Source organism: Bombus impatiens, unplaced genomic scaffold (genome assembly GCF_000188095.3).
Source record: "Bombus impatiens unplaced genomic scaffold, BIMP_2.2 scf_0389, whole genome shotgun sequence".
Lineage (NCBI taxonomy): Eukaryota > Metazoa > Arthropoda > Insecta > Hymenoptera > Apidae > Bombus > Bombus impatiens.
Genome location: NT_176808.1, coordinates 554,051 through 573,767, shown reverse-complemented (window position 1 = coordinate 573,767; position 19,717 = coordinate 554,051). Strand labels below are relative to the sequence as shown.

The following is a 19,717-nucleotide window of genomic DNA, read 5'->3' as shown; positions in this document are numbered from 1 at the left end:
CGGAGCTGCGATTTGGCAGCGATCCACCGGCGGCTCTCCCAGCTGGACCATAGCCAACTTTCCTCGGCCGGATAGGGATTTTGGTTCGATGTGCGGCGACAATATTCTACGTTTATACGAGAACCAGCAGTCTGTGTCTCCCCTCTGCCATCCTCTGCCATCCACTGCCACCCTCTGCCGCTCCGGAGCCGCGACGCGACGTGTCTCCCGTCCACACTGTTCGTTCGATCCTGCGGGTCGACGGTGCGCGGAGCGACCATTGTGTTCCGCACTCGAGGCTGCTGCTGCTGGTTCATTTCGCCGCTGCTCCATAACCAACCCAGCCGACTTATCGAGTGACAAAGTACATAGGCGCGCGCGCGCCGAGCTCTGAAAACCGCTGAACGTGCCGGTGAATATGTACCTAGAATATGTACCACACTGACGCGAGATGAGAAGACGGGGAGAACGACGGAGATTCCGAGCGTGATCGTGGAACTGATGGCGAAGGGAATGCGTGTCCGACACCGCGGGAACCGAGCTTGATGGCTCTTCCTCCGGGATCTCTGTCGGGGCTTCCGACGTGGTTCCCGTTAGGGTTCTCTGCTCTCAGGTTTTGCCCTCCAGAGCACATTTTCGAAACGCCTTGATTCCTTTTCTTTTCCTTTTTTCAAGAGGCGGAATTTCATGTGCAAAGGGAGTTTATTCGGTTCGGCTTTCTCATTGTTCTTTTCGATGCATCGTCTTCGCGTTGATTTTAGACCAACATTTTTGTTCTTCGTTTTTTAAAGATCCGACGAAGGGCTAGGTTGTCCGCTGTGTGTTGGTTCCGCTTTGTTCTCTTTTTCTCCTTGTTTCAATGGCTACTTTTCGAGATTGTTGCAGTGAACTTCAAAAGAACTTCAATGTTTCCCTATTTTTTTTAAATCTTTTTACCGCGTTTGTATACCAACGTAAGAATAATAGGCACTAGTTAACGATGAAAGATAAGTATATTTCACGTATATACGAGTAACATTTCAAAATAAATCAAATATATCCTGTTAATATTTTTGATAAAATTCGATTTATAATAAAACGAGCAACGTTTTATTACGCATCATATGTGGAAACTTAATTATTCCATAATTGGATATTAAGATTTATATTGTTTTATATTATACGCTTGAATATGTGTATTGTATATTTTGTATATTTCAATGGATTTTATACAATATTATTGACGCTCATCGAGCGCTCGTTCAAAGGGAAACAAAATAGGTATCAATGTATCGGACGTCTAGTGCCTCTTCATATCTTTCCGTGCTTTTTGGTATTTTTATACAGATGTCGAAATACAACTTTTTCACCAGATCAATTTCACTCGGGTTCAAAAAGTGATCTTCAAAAAATCAAAAACGGGAAAGAATTATCGTCGTGTTCGTTCCTCTTTTTCATTTCTCGCTCTTAAATAACCGGATTAATAGATGCGGTTAAAGATGAAATTTCCTTACGAAATCGATGTGCCAACCTACGAAACGGTAAACGGTGGCCTAATCTTGAATAACTATACGAAATGCTTGAAAGTTGCCAGTAATATCACCGTCGAACCCGTCTTTCTTCCTCTTATCTGACGTTTCACCGAAACTAATCTCAGCGTACGTTTCAGATAACGCTCCGAACGACACGTCTGGTCCACCGTATAGTCGCAACAAATTCACCTCGGTTCTCTCGTTCAATTAACTCTTGACCTCTTTCGAAGGGGACTTGGAAAATTCGTTGATTAAAAACTTTGTTTATGACACGAGATATCCGCGCGAGTGGCTATCAAAAATGAAAGCTTCAAAATCACGTTCTCGCGATTTATCCGCTCCATTGGTTCTTCGTTGGCGCAACAAAAACTCCAAAAGCATCCTAATCTTTTGGTAATGCACCGAGCCAATCGAACTCTGACAATAAGACCAGCCACTTTGCTCTCGTCAATTTGTCGGTCGGCAGCGGCCATCGCGAGCCAAACGTTTATGACGCTTTTAACGCAGCGTCGTAAATATTTGTTCAATTGAGTAGCGTTCTTGCGACGCAGCAAGTTTTTTCCAACTCGTATACAAGTTCGTAATCGTAAAAGAGTTACATAATCGCGAGTTCCTTCTATTCTTCGCTGTTCCAACGATTTTCATCTCAGCGATTTTGTAAAGAGCGTTGCTGCTGATTGATTCTCGGTGGGAAAGTGTTATTCACAGCAATCGTTTCCACCAAACAGGTACTTGGCACGGCAAACTCTCCTTACAGATACCCAGCCAGCATTCTATTCCATCGAACGATAAAAACAACGCGAAACTAATCGGAGCGGACCCAGCGAACGAAATGAGACGAGCAACGTAACAAAGAAAAATCGTTCGGTTGTTATTCGCGTGACGCAGCAGAAAGATATTAGGCGGTCGGGAGGTTGTATAAAACGCGGGCCGACGGAATGATAATGTAATAAGTGGCGGTGATAAGGAAAACTAGTTTGGCCGGACGAGAAGCGCCCTGGGAAATTGGTGGGTCAGCAAAGGAAAATCGCTGAGCAGAAGCGAAAACGGAAAAGAGGAAAGAGCAGAGCAGAGGAGGAGGATGGTGGTGAATGTAATGGATATCGAATCGAGTACGCGGTGACCAAGCAACGAATCAAATCCATTTGCTCGTCACCATGTCGTTAAGTTATAATTGCACGCTCCGCTCCGATCGATTGGTGCTCTTTCTTCTGTTCGCTATTTTCTCAGCTAAGGGTCGTTGAAAACGATCGGCCGCGATAAAGCGTGCTCCATAAGAAGAAGAATTACGCGGGCAGTCGTTGATACACAGCTAGATACCGAGGCTAAGAGAAAGAGAGATGAAGCTGAATGGATTTCTAGTAAGCTCCGTAAGGAATATCGGAGGCGTCTTATCTGCGACGATATTTATAACCGGGAAGCCCGATCCTCTCTCTTGCCAATTTACGTTGCATCCTCGAAATTGCCAGCTAGCAATTACTCAGACGTACTGACGTAAGAATGAAGAATAAACGAGTAGGTTTATCGAGTATCTACCAGGATCCAGATTTTCTCGTCTTCAGCAACGAAATTTCAACCGGGGAAACTATTATCTCGGCTGCGGATGAACAGAGAGAGAGAGAGAGAGAGAAAGAGAGAGAAAAATTTGTTTGCGTTAACGGTGGCAATTTAACCTTGAAATAAAATTATTCTAGCTATTGGCTGGCGGGCATTCAGGTATTTTGATCGATTTGTAATAACAACGTGCAAAGCAATTTTACCATAGCGACAAAATATAACTGAGCGTAAGCGACGTTTCAAAAGCGAAACATTGAAACGTAAACGTTGGTCTGTTTTTCCGTTAATGGGAGTGAGTAATGGAAGTACAAGGAAATTTGTGAAATCAAGTTGCATTACACGTGGATCGTACACGAGATACAAAATTGGAGAGCATCATCCTTGAGAATTGTTAGACTATTTGGACCTTGGACTCCGGCCCAATTAGACTATGCACACGTTCAAGCTTGCTTTTAGCCAAAATTTGATCTCTATTTAGAGATTACGTTGCCAGACCTTTGTACTTACGAACACCATTTCAGATTCTTCGCGTATAAATTGCACGGGTCGAATTGCCAGTTCCTTTCTTAACGAAATTTAATTTCAAGCGTTCAACTCCTACGTTAATTGCACTAGCGATTATAAACTATCAAACAATGTTGCGTCAAATAATTATATTTACGGATATACGTAAGTAGATGATTTTCTCGAACGAATGATCGTACAAAATTCATAGCGCCACTACTCCAAATACCATCTAAATAAACGTTCCAATAGTTTCTCGTCCTTGTTCACACTGGAACTATCACGCCAGTGAAATTGACTGGTTTTACAATTTTATTTTAAAATTCCTACTTCATGTTATACTTTTTTTCGCAATGATGTAATGACTTTCGCAACAATAACCAAAAGAATAATATAATGAATTTTATTTTGTTTTTTATGTATTCAAACTGAAGATAATTTTGTATCAAGGCTACTTATACCAATACCAGTCAAAACGACCGGTACTTGTCAAAGCGTAAAAGGGTCCTGCAATCTGTATATCGAACCCCAATTAGCCAGTTCTCTCGTTTCGTACAACTACCCACACGTTATCAAAGTTTTTGTTGCGTATCATTCGATATGATGATACCAGTTATTAGGAAAATTCCGGATCAATCGTCAGATCGCTAGATACTAACACTAGAAATACCACAGCAGTCAAAATGACTGGTTCTACAATTTTATAAATATACCAACCCTCCTTTAGGCATGATGGTCGCAGATGGATTAATACTACCAAAAATGTGCTATATAATATGGAATTTCTTCTGTAAGAAAGTAATAAATCAATAAATATAAAAATACTCTATTATTATATATTTTTTTAAAACCAGTCATTATGACTGCTTTTGGTAGAAATAGCTTCGTGTTAACTATCGGTAGTTAATACAGCGCAATAATATTTATAAACAACGTTTGTCCGTATCACCAACTGGCGAAAAAATTCCATTTTCTACCGTCTCCTACCAATGCCGTGGAAAAATTCTCCAGACGAACGATAAATTTCGCGTGCCTTTCGCAACGAGGCAGTTTGTTTGTAAAATTGGTCGGATCCCACTCGATACGTCTGCAAGGTAGTACACCGGTTAGGCCAACCCCTTTGTCCGGCACATAGGGACTGGAGAGCACTCGACGAGGGTCTCGGCAAACGTCATACCATGGCGAACTTACGGGCGCACGTATATACGATGTGTGTACATGCAGGCATACTCACGTATTTCATTGAAATAGAAAGGGTATTCGCCGGGCACGGAACAGTTGAGCCTCGCTTTCAGGAAGCTCGTCCATCTGTCGCTGAACGCATGAGGTCCGCCCTTGTCGTGCTGGCACACTCTACCGACCCGCGAGTACACTGCCTAAAACACAAATGCAGCCGGAGCTTTCGAACAATCGGCTTCTTCGATTCTTTCCTCTTTACTCGGACCGTCTTACTCTAGCCTGCATCCAGCGCTATTATACTGCGTTACTTTGCCACTGGGATTAGGGGGCAAAAGGAAAGGAAATTGTCGGTGCGTGAAAATTTGAGAATACCAAGAATATAGGGAATAGTAGAGATCGTAAAGCGTACGTTACGTATGGCCATTTTTTAAGAAATCGCTCGTTAAAGTGCTTTCGCTGACAAAGAGTGACATTTCGATATTGCAATGTCGTCGCTTTGGAAATTCCGCATCGTAAAACGGTCTTTGATATCGAGTAGGTAAATATAAATAGGTAGGTAGCGCGTCGTTAATATTTCGTAAGCCTTACCTTGCCACAATTCATGTACTCGACGGCTGTTTCTCGGTAAAAGAAGAAGACGTAATCTTCGTACGCAAACGAGCTGACAAAGTTCGGTCCTGTAACAGTAACGTTCGAATTTGTTAGGGGCAACGGTATTCGCTCGAAAGAAACAAATCAACCAGCTGGCTGCTAAAGCGAGCAAAACTCTCATAGAAAGAAGACCAAAAAGAAAACACCCTACTGACCTCACTAAAGAAATAAAATAGTCAAACTCGAAGATGGTATACCGCTGGGGGTAGCCATCCACATCTTATTTAGCAATTAAGTTAGAAAAATTTATCAAATGTCCAGCTGGACAAATTGTAAAGTACAAATTAAATAATAATAAAAAAGAAAAAAAACAAGCAAACCGTGAAACGACGGTACATTGTTCGCGCGAGCGTATGCTACTTTAACATTTTGAAGGGTTAAATTCATCGCAGTTTGTTGTTTGTTTCGACGAATACCTCCATCTCCCTCTTCATTTCCTTCTTCTCATATCTTCTCCATTCTTTCTAAATTACGCTTCTCGTTCGATAACGTTCCACGTATTTTACAATGCAGAGGAAATTATGCGGCCGTTTCGGATCCTAGATGGATCTTCCAATAACTTGGTAATTTCGAAAGAGCGGGCAGTATGATAAATTGCCAACGGGATCGCTGCGTGGAAATTGCGATCGATCAAAAATTCCCGAAGCTTTGAATGGATTATGTAATTTATACAAAACTGTGCATCGCAAATTCGCAACTCGCAATCGGTGATAAGTAAGAGAAGAATGAAAAAAAAAAATAAAATAAGAGAGGAAGAAAAAAAAGCACGTCTAGGTGAATACGCAAATTGCAGCATATAATTTATGCAAAGCTTCTTACATCGTTTAAGCATCGTCCATTGTATACGAGCTGCGAGTATAACAAGCACAATGCCATGCGATAACTTTTCACGTGCGACCGTGTCGTAAAATTTTATATGGACGCGGTACGATGAGAAGATACGGGAAATTCAAAAATAGCACGGCAATTGCTGGACATTCTGTCGCGACCGGTTTTCCAAGTGCGATCGTTAAAACGTCGATTAAATAAATATCGAATATTTCAATTACCAGAGGCAACTCGAGAGTTCAATAGTTCGCGTAAAAATGATTTTCTAGTTTAAAATTCAATCTTATCCGTAAACTCTCTGCTTTCTTTCAATATTTTACGGTTAAATTGATCGCTGTTTACGGCTCTGCGTTTTCTTACCTAATTAAGGCCAGAATTATTTGCCTCGGTAGACGTCTGATATTTTTAATTATTTTATTTTGTATTTCAGTTAATCGTAATAGTTACGCGAATAACACAATGCAAACTCTTGTCGTATACTTCCTTACGCGATGCCACGACATAATACTTCCGAGATACATAAAACGAAGCGAGAGATCAGATGGAGCGCAATTAAAATTTAGAAACGTGGCAAAATTCTGCCGGGAAAATAGAGGCTGGCAAGTATCGCGATAGAAAAGCCGGTATCGCGTTCGCTAGAATTTAACGTGCGAATATTCCAATGCAATTTGCGCGACTTCTATTACCGTTCAGCTGGTTGAGATCGGAACGTTCGGTGCGGATCTTCTCCCTGTGAATCAGCGGCTCGCCACCGGAGAAGTCGGCCACTGTCGCTGCGTACAGCTGCCCCTCTGAAACATGAATAAACGCGGTTCTGTCAGTCGAGTCAGACTTTACAACATTTGCCAGACAAACGAGCAGTCGTGTCTGCGGCAATCGTCGAAGGATTCTGCCAAAGACACCTTGTACTTCGTTTTCAACGTTCCGCGCGTGTCACGCTGCAAATCGTTCTGCAAACGCGTCAGCACTAATCACCAGTGTACTATTCTCTGTTCTATGCTCGCGCAAAGCGAATCTCTTTCACGGAGATTACGCGAGTCCTAGTAGAGGAATCGCACAGGCTTCGAGCCTGGCAATTAAAGAGTACCGAATTTCACGAGGGACTCGGCGAACGCGCGTGCTTCGTATTCATTTTAGCTGTTGGGATTATAGACGCGAGCACAGCTTGTCACTCTGTGACGCGTAATCTAAGATACGCGTGTCGCTTTATGCAAATTACGGCAACTGTTTAGTAACGACGCGACGATGGCGGAGATGGTATCGCGATCGAGCGAATTTCTGACATCAACGGGGAAAGAGATTGCAGAGTTGGAATAATCACTTTGCCGTGTCTGTAACGATACGTAGAGGTAGAAAATAATCGAATGCTTTTTCTTCCGTGTAATGAAAACGATGTTCGGTTTAAATTCCTTGTCAGATTGCAATTTGCATTGACTTTAATAACAAACCTGCACATCTTTTTATTATACCCATCTACGTTATCACGTAAAAAGCATCCTGTTTAATAACGCACATTTATAAGCTAAATTGCACGAGTATCGTTTTATGCTCGTTTTTCACACGAGCCTAACCGACGACAGGTTTTAGTTCGGCGTCGCTGAATTATCGAGTGTCAGCCGATCTTTGATAACTGTACGCGAACGTTGAATAAATGACAAAACGCCGCCACGATATTACGGAATTTATTAGAAGCGGTTTAATTAAACGTGCCTTGAAAGGCGTTTTAATTAACACGGCAGCCACGCGATTACACCAAGAATCGTAGATTTCGCGTGGAACAACAGCCGGGAACACGATTCAAGTACACAAATTTTCTTCGCCACCGTTGTGGTTATAGGTATTAAAGCGAAGAAAAGATGGAAAGCGAGCTCTTTGTGTCGGCGAGTGCTAACTAGATTGGCCTTCGGTGCAAAGGCTTCTTCCTCGTAGAAACTGTGAACTTGATTGGCTTTGTTATTGCTCGTGTTCCGTGGAAACTTAGCTACTGGCGTGATACACTGAGATTACCGATATATCAAACGCGACTGCACGAGATTCAACGTCAAAAATAATTCGCAACCACCGTTTCAGCGTGGTAGGTATCACCAAGGAAAGTAACGATCGCAAGTTATCACACAGATATGGGCAATCTTACGAGAAACTTGGGCAAACGCTTCAGTACTGGCACATAATACTCGTCAAAACAAGCAAAGAACAAAGCAAAATCCTAACAAACATGAGGAAAAGAGTCATTGGTTTCGGCGTTACAAGATGTTTGGTGCATGATGAACCGATTGCTTCCTTAAATGAGTCTATACAACGAATAGAAAACTGTAACCAAAATGCTAGGGATCTTCACAACGTGTGGGTGCTTCTCCGTGAAAATGTATCGACGTATGTGTTGAGATGAACGACCGTGATATCGAACACACGTATACTGTAAAGATAAAGTGTTTAACGTCGTTAACGTCGTAACTCAGGAGTTAGTATTTTTTGAAGCTACGCTTATTGACACTCTTTTCCTTCTTTTGACGAATAATTATGCATACGCTCGTAAAGTGTTTCTCCAACCTTTTTCCATTCCATTCTGCATATTATTTCCACTCTGCATATTATTGAAACAACGTATCGATGCCAAGTATGTACGTGCATTTCTTTAATAGCCTTCAACACTTTGACTGCTACGTTGGCCATATATGACCGGCCACGGTTTCTCCTGTGACGCCACGGTGGTCATTGGTGAACGGAGCGCATGAACTTCTTACAATTGTAAAAACTGTATGAAAATTGACAGTCAGGGTATTTTGAATATAACCGAAAAATAGAAGATACTTTGAAATAAAAAGTGGCCCATTGAACAATTAAACATTTTTATTAGAACATCGATAAAAAAAAATGAGAACAAATCTTGCATTTAACGGTGCACTGTATTAAAACATTTTAAACATAAATGTTCTTTAAACATAAATGTGGCTCATCGATACAATCTGGACAATAGGTGGTCACCTTTTTGGTCCGATTCTTAGCAATTTTTGATCCTAACTGTGTGACTTTTTTTTATAACACTCTGCAAAATTTTCCTGCCAGGTACGCTTGTCCTTCTTTCTTCTGCATTTCGTGTCGCAATATTTGTCGAATAAATATATTTTACGGTTCCGGTGAATGAAACTGTGTAAGGTGCATTGCGAGTGCCGTTCTAAAATCAGATACCTTGATTTTTGTTTTTGCTGCTTGTTTATAGAGTATCATCGCGTTTGAAATTGATGTATTTAACAATAACTCTAAAGCTAATTTTATATATCACTTGAGGGTTCTTCTATGTTGTGTGGAATATGCTATCACTTGATCTGATAAATCTACAGCACATTTTCCTCTGTTGTAATCTACCACTACCACTGGTTTATCACAAACATAATTTTCTTTGCGGATCTCTATCATTTCATCCCAATATCTTCTACACGTTTCAACAATATATTCTGCACGTTTTGCTTACAATAAAATAACGAATGCGAATGGTTTATTGAAATAAACGAAGCCTTGTTATAATATATCGCTATCAACTGTTAGCAAGGCGCCACGGTGGTCACCCGTAAGATAAACGGTCCATTCGAGAAGAATGTTGTCTTACATCGTCAATTTATTATTATTTTGCTTTGAATAATAAAAATACTCCCGTGGCGAAACATGTGATTTTGACGTGGCAGTCAAAGTGTTAACATCAAGCGGTACTATAGCACAGGTATTTTTTCAGAACATTCCGTGATGTAACGTCGGTATAATATTTATGTACATACGACTAAATAGCAGCAAGCTCTGGTAAACGCTAAAGCACTTTCTCTGAACGTGTCTTATCAATCTTTCAGCACGAATCTGTACAGAACCATCGAACAGAGTAACGAAGAAGAAAACAAAGTGCTGTTGTTGCCGCGCGACAGACGCTCCAGGATCAAGTGGATTCGACAAGGTCGACGAATTTACTTGAAAGCAGGATAGAGCGGCTGACAACAAGATCTGTCCCTAGTGAACTCACGTAGGTGACCAATTTTCTCGCCGTGTCATAGAAACTGTGGTCGTGGAATCCCGCAAGAAGCCGCGGCTTTTCTGTGCATCAGAGTACACCGATGGAGCCATACCCTACGCCGATGTACGAGCCAACGTTTGCACGAAAAGAGAAAGAGAAAGAGAGACAGAGAGAGAGAGAGAGAGGGGAGCGAGGGAGCATTTTACCTGATACTCTCGCGAACCAAGAGATCTACCAAGGCCATGCACCCTCCTCCCGCTTCTCGCGAGCCTTCCATATTTCACGTTCAAAAAGCACGATGGGATTTGAGGCTGGCCAACGTATGCGCGCGATAAGTGTATATAGTGGCGGACTGGTCATATATAACCGGGCAAAGTAGACGTTAGACTTAGGGGATGAACGTGCCCGTTGCAGGCTACAAATCTACGCTGAGCCCAGCAACGCCGAAGCTCGCGAATACTGTACCGTCGTCGTCCTGGTAATACCCAGCGACTGAAGGAAGCTTTCTACTACGTGCCGGCTTCTTTGTGCCGCGCTGTCGACATTATTAGCCCGCCCGACCGACGTCGCTTCATCGCAGACCGTGCGATCGCTATGTTCCGAGGAACGTGTAGCTTCGCGTTCGGTTTATCGATTTCGATTACAATTCGGATTTTATGTATACATTTGCTGCACACTGGGCTGCCTGGATATGACGACGTCGTAAAACTGCTATGCACGCTAGTGGTTGGAATTTTGAAACAAAAAATACCGCGTTACGAGCTCTTTGGGCGGCTACTCGAGCGAGAGACACGGACGCGGGCTTCCTGTTTCAAATATCTTGGATTTATGATTTTGAGTAAAAAGTACAGGCTGAATGGCATATGTAACGCGTTACAAGCTGATTTGTTTCATTTGAAATTATTCAAGATAGCGAAAGGAACCGATCTGAAAATCTGAAATGTCTGAGGGTGAGATGTAGACGAAGAGTTCGGATTGAACCTAAAATAATTGAAAAATGCCTGCAATTCTATCGATCGAACATTGTTTGCCATCGATTGGTCAGTTTTATGGGAGAAGAAAGCGGTTGAGTTTTCAGCTAATGTTATCTTGTTTAACGAGGTCGGCCGCGTGTCTCACAGGGACACGCCTGAATTGCAAATTTATGCATGTTCGTGTTTGACACGTCCGATACGTTAGCTGTCCATGGTTCTTTCGTTATAGTTGACAAGCTGCAGGATTTATTTCATGCTAGCCTATCTTGAATGATGTGTTATGCTGTTGCAGCTTTGAAGTGCTCAACGATGAATGAAAAATGTTTGCGTTGGGATTTCTAGTTGGTTGATTAAATCCTTCAGCCGGCAATACATAGTTCAGCTTCGTTTATTACTTTAGCATATTTATCGCAAAGATCTAAACCTATCTCTACAAAAAAAGTCCTGTCTAAAAAAATACAGGACTTGTCATAGCGCTATTTATTTCACGTGGAAAAAACGTTTTTTCTCTCGTTAAAACAAAAATATTTATCAGAGTTTCACCATACGTTTCGTGCACTTTTGTTCGTCAAATTTAGAAAGCTAGAATTTTCATCGTGCTGTTTTAGTCATTGTCTTTCGCCAGGCGTTTAAAAGAATCGCTCACGATATTATCTATGCTAGCGATTTTAGTTTGAATTCACATTCTACCACAGAAATAGACCATTTGCTGCGACTAAATTATACGCGATAGTAACATCTTGCTACGTGCTTTCTGGCGTTATAAGCTTTATACGACAAGTATCATTTTCTAGATACGCTTTTCGCTAAAAGCAAATATCCGACCACATAGGGTCTAATGAGCATTCTCATTATTTTTTTTGCAAAGCCAATTTTTATAATATCCAATGTCTGGTAGAAGCGGGATACAGCGATGCACATATTATGTTTCGTTTAATGAATTTCACACGTTTTAATAAGATGACTTTTATAAAATAATATCCAAGTAAATATTACCGATGTTCTCCGAAGAATATATTTTGCTACTACCGATCGAATATTTGGTCATGAACAGGAACTTGTTAAGCTCGCTAACTAATTAATTTCGATCGAATCGTTTCGAAGATTAATCGAAATTAATTGGATACCTCGACGAGCAAAAGCTCATGGCTCCGAATTGTTTCAAAACCACTCTGGAATTTTCTTTGTCCGCGACGAAATTCACTCTCAGAAGCTTTATTACGGTAATACTGTTCGATTCGATGAGCACTGGCTTCAATCAATTAGAGGCGTTAAAGAGTCAGACGTACTTTGCCTTGAAATTATTAACACGACACACGAATTATTATTTTTCAACACGAAGCATCGAATTTCTCGTGTTGACGCAAGCTTTTGAGGGATTAATTAAGAATTTTTTCCTAATTGGTAGGCGAATCGGTTATTAGAAATTAATTGGACGGTTCGATGCAGAGGGTGCAAAAATGTTTCTTGTTAATTAATTCTAAACCATCTTCTACACATGGAGTTGGTTCGTTCTGCAAGGCGATTAATTTTCAGAAAACTTATTTCGCTTTATCTGGAAGAAAAATTGTTTGCTTTTTTCTTCTTTTCTTTTTTAATCAATTTTAGAGCAGCTTCTGTACTTAGAACAAAGTTATACTATATACGGATATTAGAATTAATTCATAATAGGAGATTTCAATCAAAATGATTTTATAAGAATTCAATCTTTTACTTTATATTCGACTTCTCCAGCAAATTGTAATTCAAGATTGATGAAAATTTAGTCCATTCTCAGTAGTAGAATTCAATTAAAAAGAATCATCGGCTTTTAATAGAAATTCCTGTTTTATAATACGAAACTTTTTGACAGCACAGTATAAATTACCTGATCTTATTGAATGATTTATTGTTATAACTGTATTAACATATAAAGTACAGCGTATCACAGAAAATTAATCGAAATCAATACGTGTTAATTCGAAATCGACAAGAAGTTTTCTGACTAATCTTCGTGGCGAATATATCCCTGAATTGGCCCAATTGGTCGTATAATAACGCGTAATTAAAATGCAGCAGCAGATCGCAGCTAATTACGAATGCAATTCGCGTATCGACGCAGTTAATTTTGGAGCCAGCGAAGGAACCATCGACGCCACGAAATCAGGATAAATGCGAAAATTAACTAAAAAGAAAGTCGAAGGAAATTGGTATCGCACCGTCATTGAGATTAGTTTGAAGGAAAATTGTATTACCAAATAGCAATTTTAAAAGAAAATTCTATTTGCGATGTATGCACTTTGTTTACTATTGCTTTCAATTTATTCTTTTTCTTTCGTCCGTATGCATAGTTCAAATAGTTTAATTCTATTCACAGACGTCGCTACATTGATGAATTTACGTTTAAACCTACGAGTTACTTTGTAATTCTAGCACCTCAGTACGACGTTTATAGAACGCGTTTTGAAACAGGAAGTATATGACGTAATTTGAAATTTGACAATTATCTTAAAACGGTGCTAAAACGAAATGACTTCACCATTCAAACGAAATTGATACAAAATTTAATCGTCAGCTTTTCGTTTCTTTCGTGGGAAAAACTCGAACGTGGATTCGCTGTAAAGAAGATCGCGATACCAGCGTGGCCAGAAGCTTAACTTTTAATTACTGACCGTTTCATTTCCGAAATTATGCTGATAAAAACCATTTGAGCGGTTGCCAAGAGGAAAAAACGAGGATAGCAGAAAAATAGCCTAACGATCGTTTAAAATGCACGTGTCCAATAACGTTGAAGATGCTCCAGAAAGGAAGGTTGAATTGGTCGATAAGAAAGATACGATTGCGAGTAAAAATGACAAGATCGTTAACCTAAGAAACGTTTTATTTTTTCTTCTGTTAGAAGCTTATGGGATCGTGAATCGACAGTTCGATATTTGTACTTTTTACACGCGGTAACTTTGATTGATTCAACGTTCAACCGGCATTTCTTTGTTCCCTGGTTTTTGTTTAAACATCGGCAAACTCCTGATCAAGATGACGTCTTCGCTCGAATTGAACGTAGCGGATGATCGTTCTTTTTCACATGGAAAAATGCATTGCCATTTGAAAGAGTATGTGAAAGAAACTCGTTTCAGACGCTTCTTTTTGATGTATGTCTCTGCCATACAATACGAATCGCGATGAGAAAGAGATACTTTTATTTAACTTGCAGCAGTATGATAATAAACGTCTTTCTGTAATAAACTTTTAATGATAACAATAATAATAATAATCGCTTTTATATACGCAAAACTTTTTGTAGCACCGTAATGATAACGATTCTCTCCTTTTACGTTTTATTTTGTACGCTAACTCTTTTCACTTACGTTTATCAGATTAATTAACGTGTCTCTTAATTGCACGTACTATTTTCGCCGTAGCTATCGTGGCCTTTTGTATTCAGCTTGTACAGGCTACAAATTATATCTACCCTTGAATCTGGAGAAAACCCACCGCAGGATCATCAGGTGAAAACACACAGAGGCAGAAAGTTAAGGACTCGTAGTGTAGAGGGGGCGAACTCGGCGCGAATTACCTTGCTTTTGGTGCAAGTTCGCGAAAATACGAATCGCCAGTTCGATAACAAGCGAATGTTCGTGCTGAATTCAGCTGTGTGGTACACGCGCGTTATTTGTGTCACTATTATTAGAGCGGTATGTGGACATTGCACTTGGAGCGGCCGGAACGGCAGCAGCCACGTTGATTCGGCTTTGTTAACGACTAACGACTAAGGTCCGGCCTCCGCTTTATTCCGCCATATAAATTTTACGCCCGTGTATTAACTCGGGTTTGCCATAATAACGCGACAGAATGATTTACGCTGATAAACGCCGACTTCGTATCGTAGTTTCCCTAAACTGGACTAAGTAGAACGTCGACTAAATTGAATCACGCGTTGAAATCGTGTTCCGAGCTTTCCGCTTCTACATCAACTTCCCTCGTTCGCTTCCCAAATACTCTGATTAATCATACCTCTTCGAACGGTTAAAAAATACGTAACTTGACCATAAAGTTTAAGTCGAACGATCGTCTACGATGCAACGATATCCATCGATTGGTAAACGAAAGTCAGTCGCAGTTTATTAGCTCGACGCGTTGTATTAACAGACTATGACTGTTATGTATCAAGAACATCGATCCGTTGTTCGGTAGTATCGTGTCACTGTTTTTCACTTTTCTGTCCTTCCTCTTTGTTGCTCGGCACAAGGGAGCAATGGAATGGCAAACAGAAGGGTTCAGATCGATGAGGATCAACGATAGCTCCTCCCTGGATCCATCAGACTTACAAGGCTAAACCTTAAATACACGTTGCACGCTTGGATTCGTAATACCTAAGACAAGGTTTCCTTATCCATCCTAGTTGCTTCAGTCCTCATCTGACGCTGGTATTACGCATATTACACGTGTCTCGACTATTCACGAAGCCCGATGCCGCGACGGCGTCGTGGCTGGTTAGGGATGATAGTAATTATGTTTTCAACATCATGCGCATCCACGTAGGTATTTTCTCCTTCAACATAATTATACGACATACCGTGGAAAACTTTTAATTGCTGTAACGAATAGCGAAAGAGCCTGTTAAGTAGGCGTAATTATTACTTTGTTTCGGACAATGACGTAAGAATTGTCTTTCGATTTGTCAATTTTGACGTAGTCTGTATAAATAGTAGCAACAATATCGGTAATTCTGGATCCGTAATTTTGCAAATAATTTACGCAATTGTTTCGGTTTGTATCATCGCGTAGCCAATTGAGAACAATTGTTGCTTTGATCGTTGCAAATTATTATTAATCGTAGACGCGTATCATATTTTATTACCACTGACCCGTTCACTGCGGTATTTTATCTCAGTTACCAGAACGTTAATTACGTTTATCGACATGTTACGAAAAATCGAAGAAAGACAGTTTACAATTTTGTAAGTATTTTCCGCTGTTCCACGTTTGACGAGACACTCTGCTCGAATGCGGAACGACGGCGAGGAAATTTCGAAATATTCTAAAAGGACCAAAGCAGTTCGAGAATCGCAAATAACAAGTTACAGAATCGGAAATTTCGAATTAATTAACTGAATAGAAGTTTCAGAGAAAAAATATCTAGGCTAAAGTACGATCTATTGCGCGTTCAGAAAATACAAAAAAAGAAAAAAGAAAAAAAAATAGAAAAAATACAGACGAAAGAGAAAAGAAATAAAAACTCGGGGGAAAACGGTGGAAAAAGCTTTCTGAATTCCTTTTTAGAGTTTTAAACTCTTGACTATCGTAGGAAATAATAAATTTAAACGAATCGATTCGCGTATTAAAAGGTACAAATTAGAAATACGATAACACGACGAACATCTCGTGTCTGTTACTCGCGATAATCATTGTGTAAGTACTTTGTCCGCAATATATACACTCCTTATGGCATTATCGTTCGTACATATATGCCGTACAGGCGTCATAAATAGTCATTATTCAAGCTACGTATTTATACGTCGAGCTCATTGCTCGTTCTAATAAACGAGAGAGGCAACAGGCGCGTCGCGAGATTTCGAGGATTTGCAGAAATCGTATTACGACTTCTAAATCTTTGCTCTGCTCTGATAAAATGTCTAATAACGATTAAATAAGTCTTAACGACGTACATATCTCGATACGAAGGCAGCCGAGTTTTCTAATTAAACATAATTACTGTATTTACTAACGAGCGGAAAGGCACAAGTTACTCACTCTTCTTGAAATTATATATTTCTCAATTAGTTCACATTTTGAAATCCTCGCGACGGAAATCTTTCCTTAAATAGATTTTAATATACTATGTTGAAATACTTTAAGCGTTACCACGTTATTCTGCAACTCGACCGAATGAAACTCGCATTCTGACTTCATCACCCATTCACCAACTTCCTTCAACTTCATTCAACGAAACAACCTACCTCGTTCCATTCCTTAACTTCTTTCCTAGCCTCCGAAGAAATTTATTAATCTAGCAGGCATATCCCGCATTATCCGCAATATGAAAATCCAAGGAACGTTACGTTCAACGAATTTCCCGTGTGCAACCTAGCGCGAACGATTTAGCACGCTCGTAACCGGCTTCGTTATAAAATTAGCCATTTTCGGGTACACGCGGCCACGTAGTAAAAAGCAAGCTGTTGGCCGCAACCTGCACGATAAATCTACACGTCCATGAAATATGGATAACCAATCTCGCGCGCGACGAAAGGCGCGGGCTTGTTAGATTTTATACTTCGCTGTCACTGGTTACGGCACACACAGGACATAGTACATACACGTGTACACAAGCTGTGTTACACACTGATCGCATTGACCGTGACAAACACGTTGCTAGTTCGCGTGGAATTTCTTCTTTCGACACGGGATGAAACGTGATTTCCAAGGATAACGTTGTCGCGGTCGAAGGTTAATTAAACTTCCTGAATACGGAGCTCGTCATCGAAGCGCACGGGAATCAGGCCAAACTCGACAGGCGAAAGTTCTTCCGTCTAGACAACGAAAACCGTAAGTAGCTCGCTTCTATTCGATCCCTTGATCGATCTTCGATCGCCGATTGTTGGATTTTCATATTCCAGTAATATACGTTGTTTCGGTATCGACCAATTAATGATAATAATGAAACAAATAACGAGATAGGAGAAATAAGTTTCTACGAAATACGAACACATCCTGTAAAATGAATAAAAACGTTCCACATCCGTGCAGAACGTACGCTTGTTACCAAGACTTTCTCACAACTTTTTAGCCATAAAACTCACGTACTTTTCTCTCCGATCTTTCTCAACATCGATAGAAACATCGAACGTAATGCCAAACGATTAATTACGAGTTTCTTGGCCATAAAATCGTAACACAGACTTGCTCAATTTTCCGTATCGTGAACGGATGTCACACGGTAGCTGTCATCGGATAACGAATTATGAATGAATGATTTGTTAAGTAAATTAATTGCGAATAGTCTTCGTTAACCGAACACACCCATGTTCATAAACTATGGGCTTTCGCAGGAAAGGAACGTTTGATAGAGATATTTACGACCATAGTTTATTTACTCATACATTTATATACTCGTATATTTTGTCTTGCTTCCAGATACTCTACGTTACCACTGAAATGTACACATACATCTTCCATTTCTCTCTCTCTCTTTCTCTCTCCTTCACACTCTTTCTATTTTACGTATTTTTTTTTTTTTGCACATAGAAAATATCGATAATGATAAATTGGTCGGACTAACAGTTGCAACGAGACGTTTCGAGATTTTTAACAGAGCAAAACGGTTTTGAATTCTAAGTACACGAGACAAAGTGGAGAAAAATGACACCTCTGACAGTTTGGAGAAGTATAACGCATTGGACGACTGGGGCTAGGAAAAAGTTTGATTCGTCGTGGATTAGTTGATTAAAAACTAGCCGGCGATGTTTCGATTAATACTTGAGCGTGTATATCGCAATTATGATCAAGGAAGAAGCTCGAAAGAAACGGAAACGGAATTCCCTCGTTTATTTAGAACACGTCAGACGGTCGGTTCACCGAGTATCATTTATTTCCAACTCCATAAAACTTTCTCGACGGGGAAAATTCAATCGATTTGGAGCAGCAACTCGGTTCGAGAGCTCTTTCGAGTCACGCTTTTTGTTTAAAAATCGCTGGAACTTCGACCGGGCGATGATGCTACTCCGAGCTCTCAGTCAGAATGCACAAGGGCGTATATTTTACTTCGTTTTAAACAAACGGAATTCGTTTGAAAAATTCTCGACGTTCCAAGGGGAATCATATTTTCAAACTTCCTCTCTCGAGTTTTCATACTTGATAGTAAAACGACGTACAAAGTGGAAAACGTTTACCTTACGGAATTAAAAGATACTTGTAAATCAGACGCTCGAACAATGCCTCGATCAGCGTATAACCAAATATTGTTAGCGAGTCTCGTGGTTTAATAAACTTTAGCAATACAAATTAAGTAAAACCTTCCTAATAAAACGCGAATAAACAGTATTTAAAGCACCTTCTTCTAATTCCCTACGTAACTTCTTTCCTAACATCAAACCTCTTGCAATCTCTCCAAATTAGCTCCAACTACTTCGTTCTACGAAAGACCAACAAGAAACTTTGCTCCTTTCGTTTTCTCTTTTTCTTGGTCACTGGCAAAAGAACCTCTTTAAAATCTGCAAACCATTCTTTTGATACTTGCGAAGAAAACATAAAAGTACCATCGAGTTGAACAAGGAGAGTTTACAAAACAGTGATACTACTCGAGCAATCACTCCAAATATCTCAGCGCTGGTTCTTTCCAACAAACGAAAATAACTATCACGAGAACCGTTGGTTGTTTTCAGCGGATCGGAATGTTAGCGTTAATTCTCAAGGAAAAATTGAACCGCGGACTTGGCCACAGCCGCGATTAGATTCCAGATTCGAACGAACTGAACGGACGCGGCGCGTTGTCTTGCAGAGGCGGAGCACGAGGGTGGAAAGCGAGCAATCGTTCCGGTAAATAAGCTTCTGCGGTTTGC

General features: G+C 40.3%; 1 protein-coding gene across 2 annotated transcripts in view; it reads right to left on the bottom strand.

Moving 5' to 3' along the window:
- LOC100742752 (semaphorin-1A-like) overlaps window positions 1-19,717 on the bottom strand; it is a 388,591-nt gene that overhangs the window by 32,686 nt on the left and 336,188 nt on the right. For both annotated transcript variants that reach the window (XM_024368161.2, XM_024368160.2), the window contains exons 7-9: window positions 6,896-7,000; window positions 5,319-5,407; window positions 4,786-4,927 (exon numbers count right to left, since the gene is read on the bottom strand). In XM_024368161.2, coding sequence (XP_024223929.1) covers window positions 4,786-4,927; window positions 5,319-5,407; window positions 6,896-7,000 — 336 coding nt within the window. The remainder of the gene's footprint in view (window positions 1-4,785; window positions 4,928-5,318; window positions 5,408-6,895; window positions 7,001-19,717) is intronic.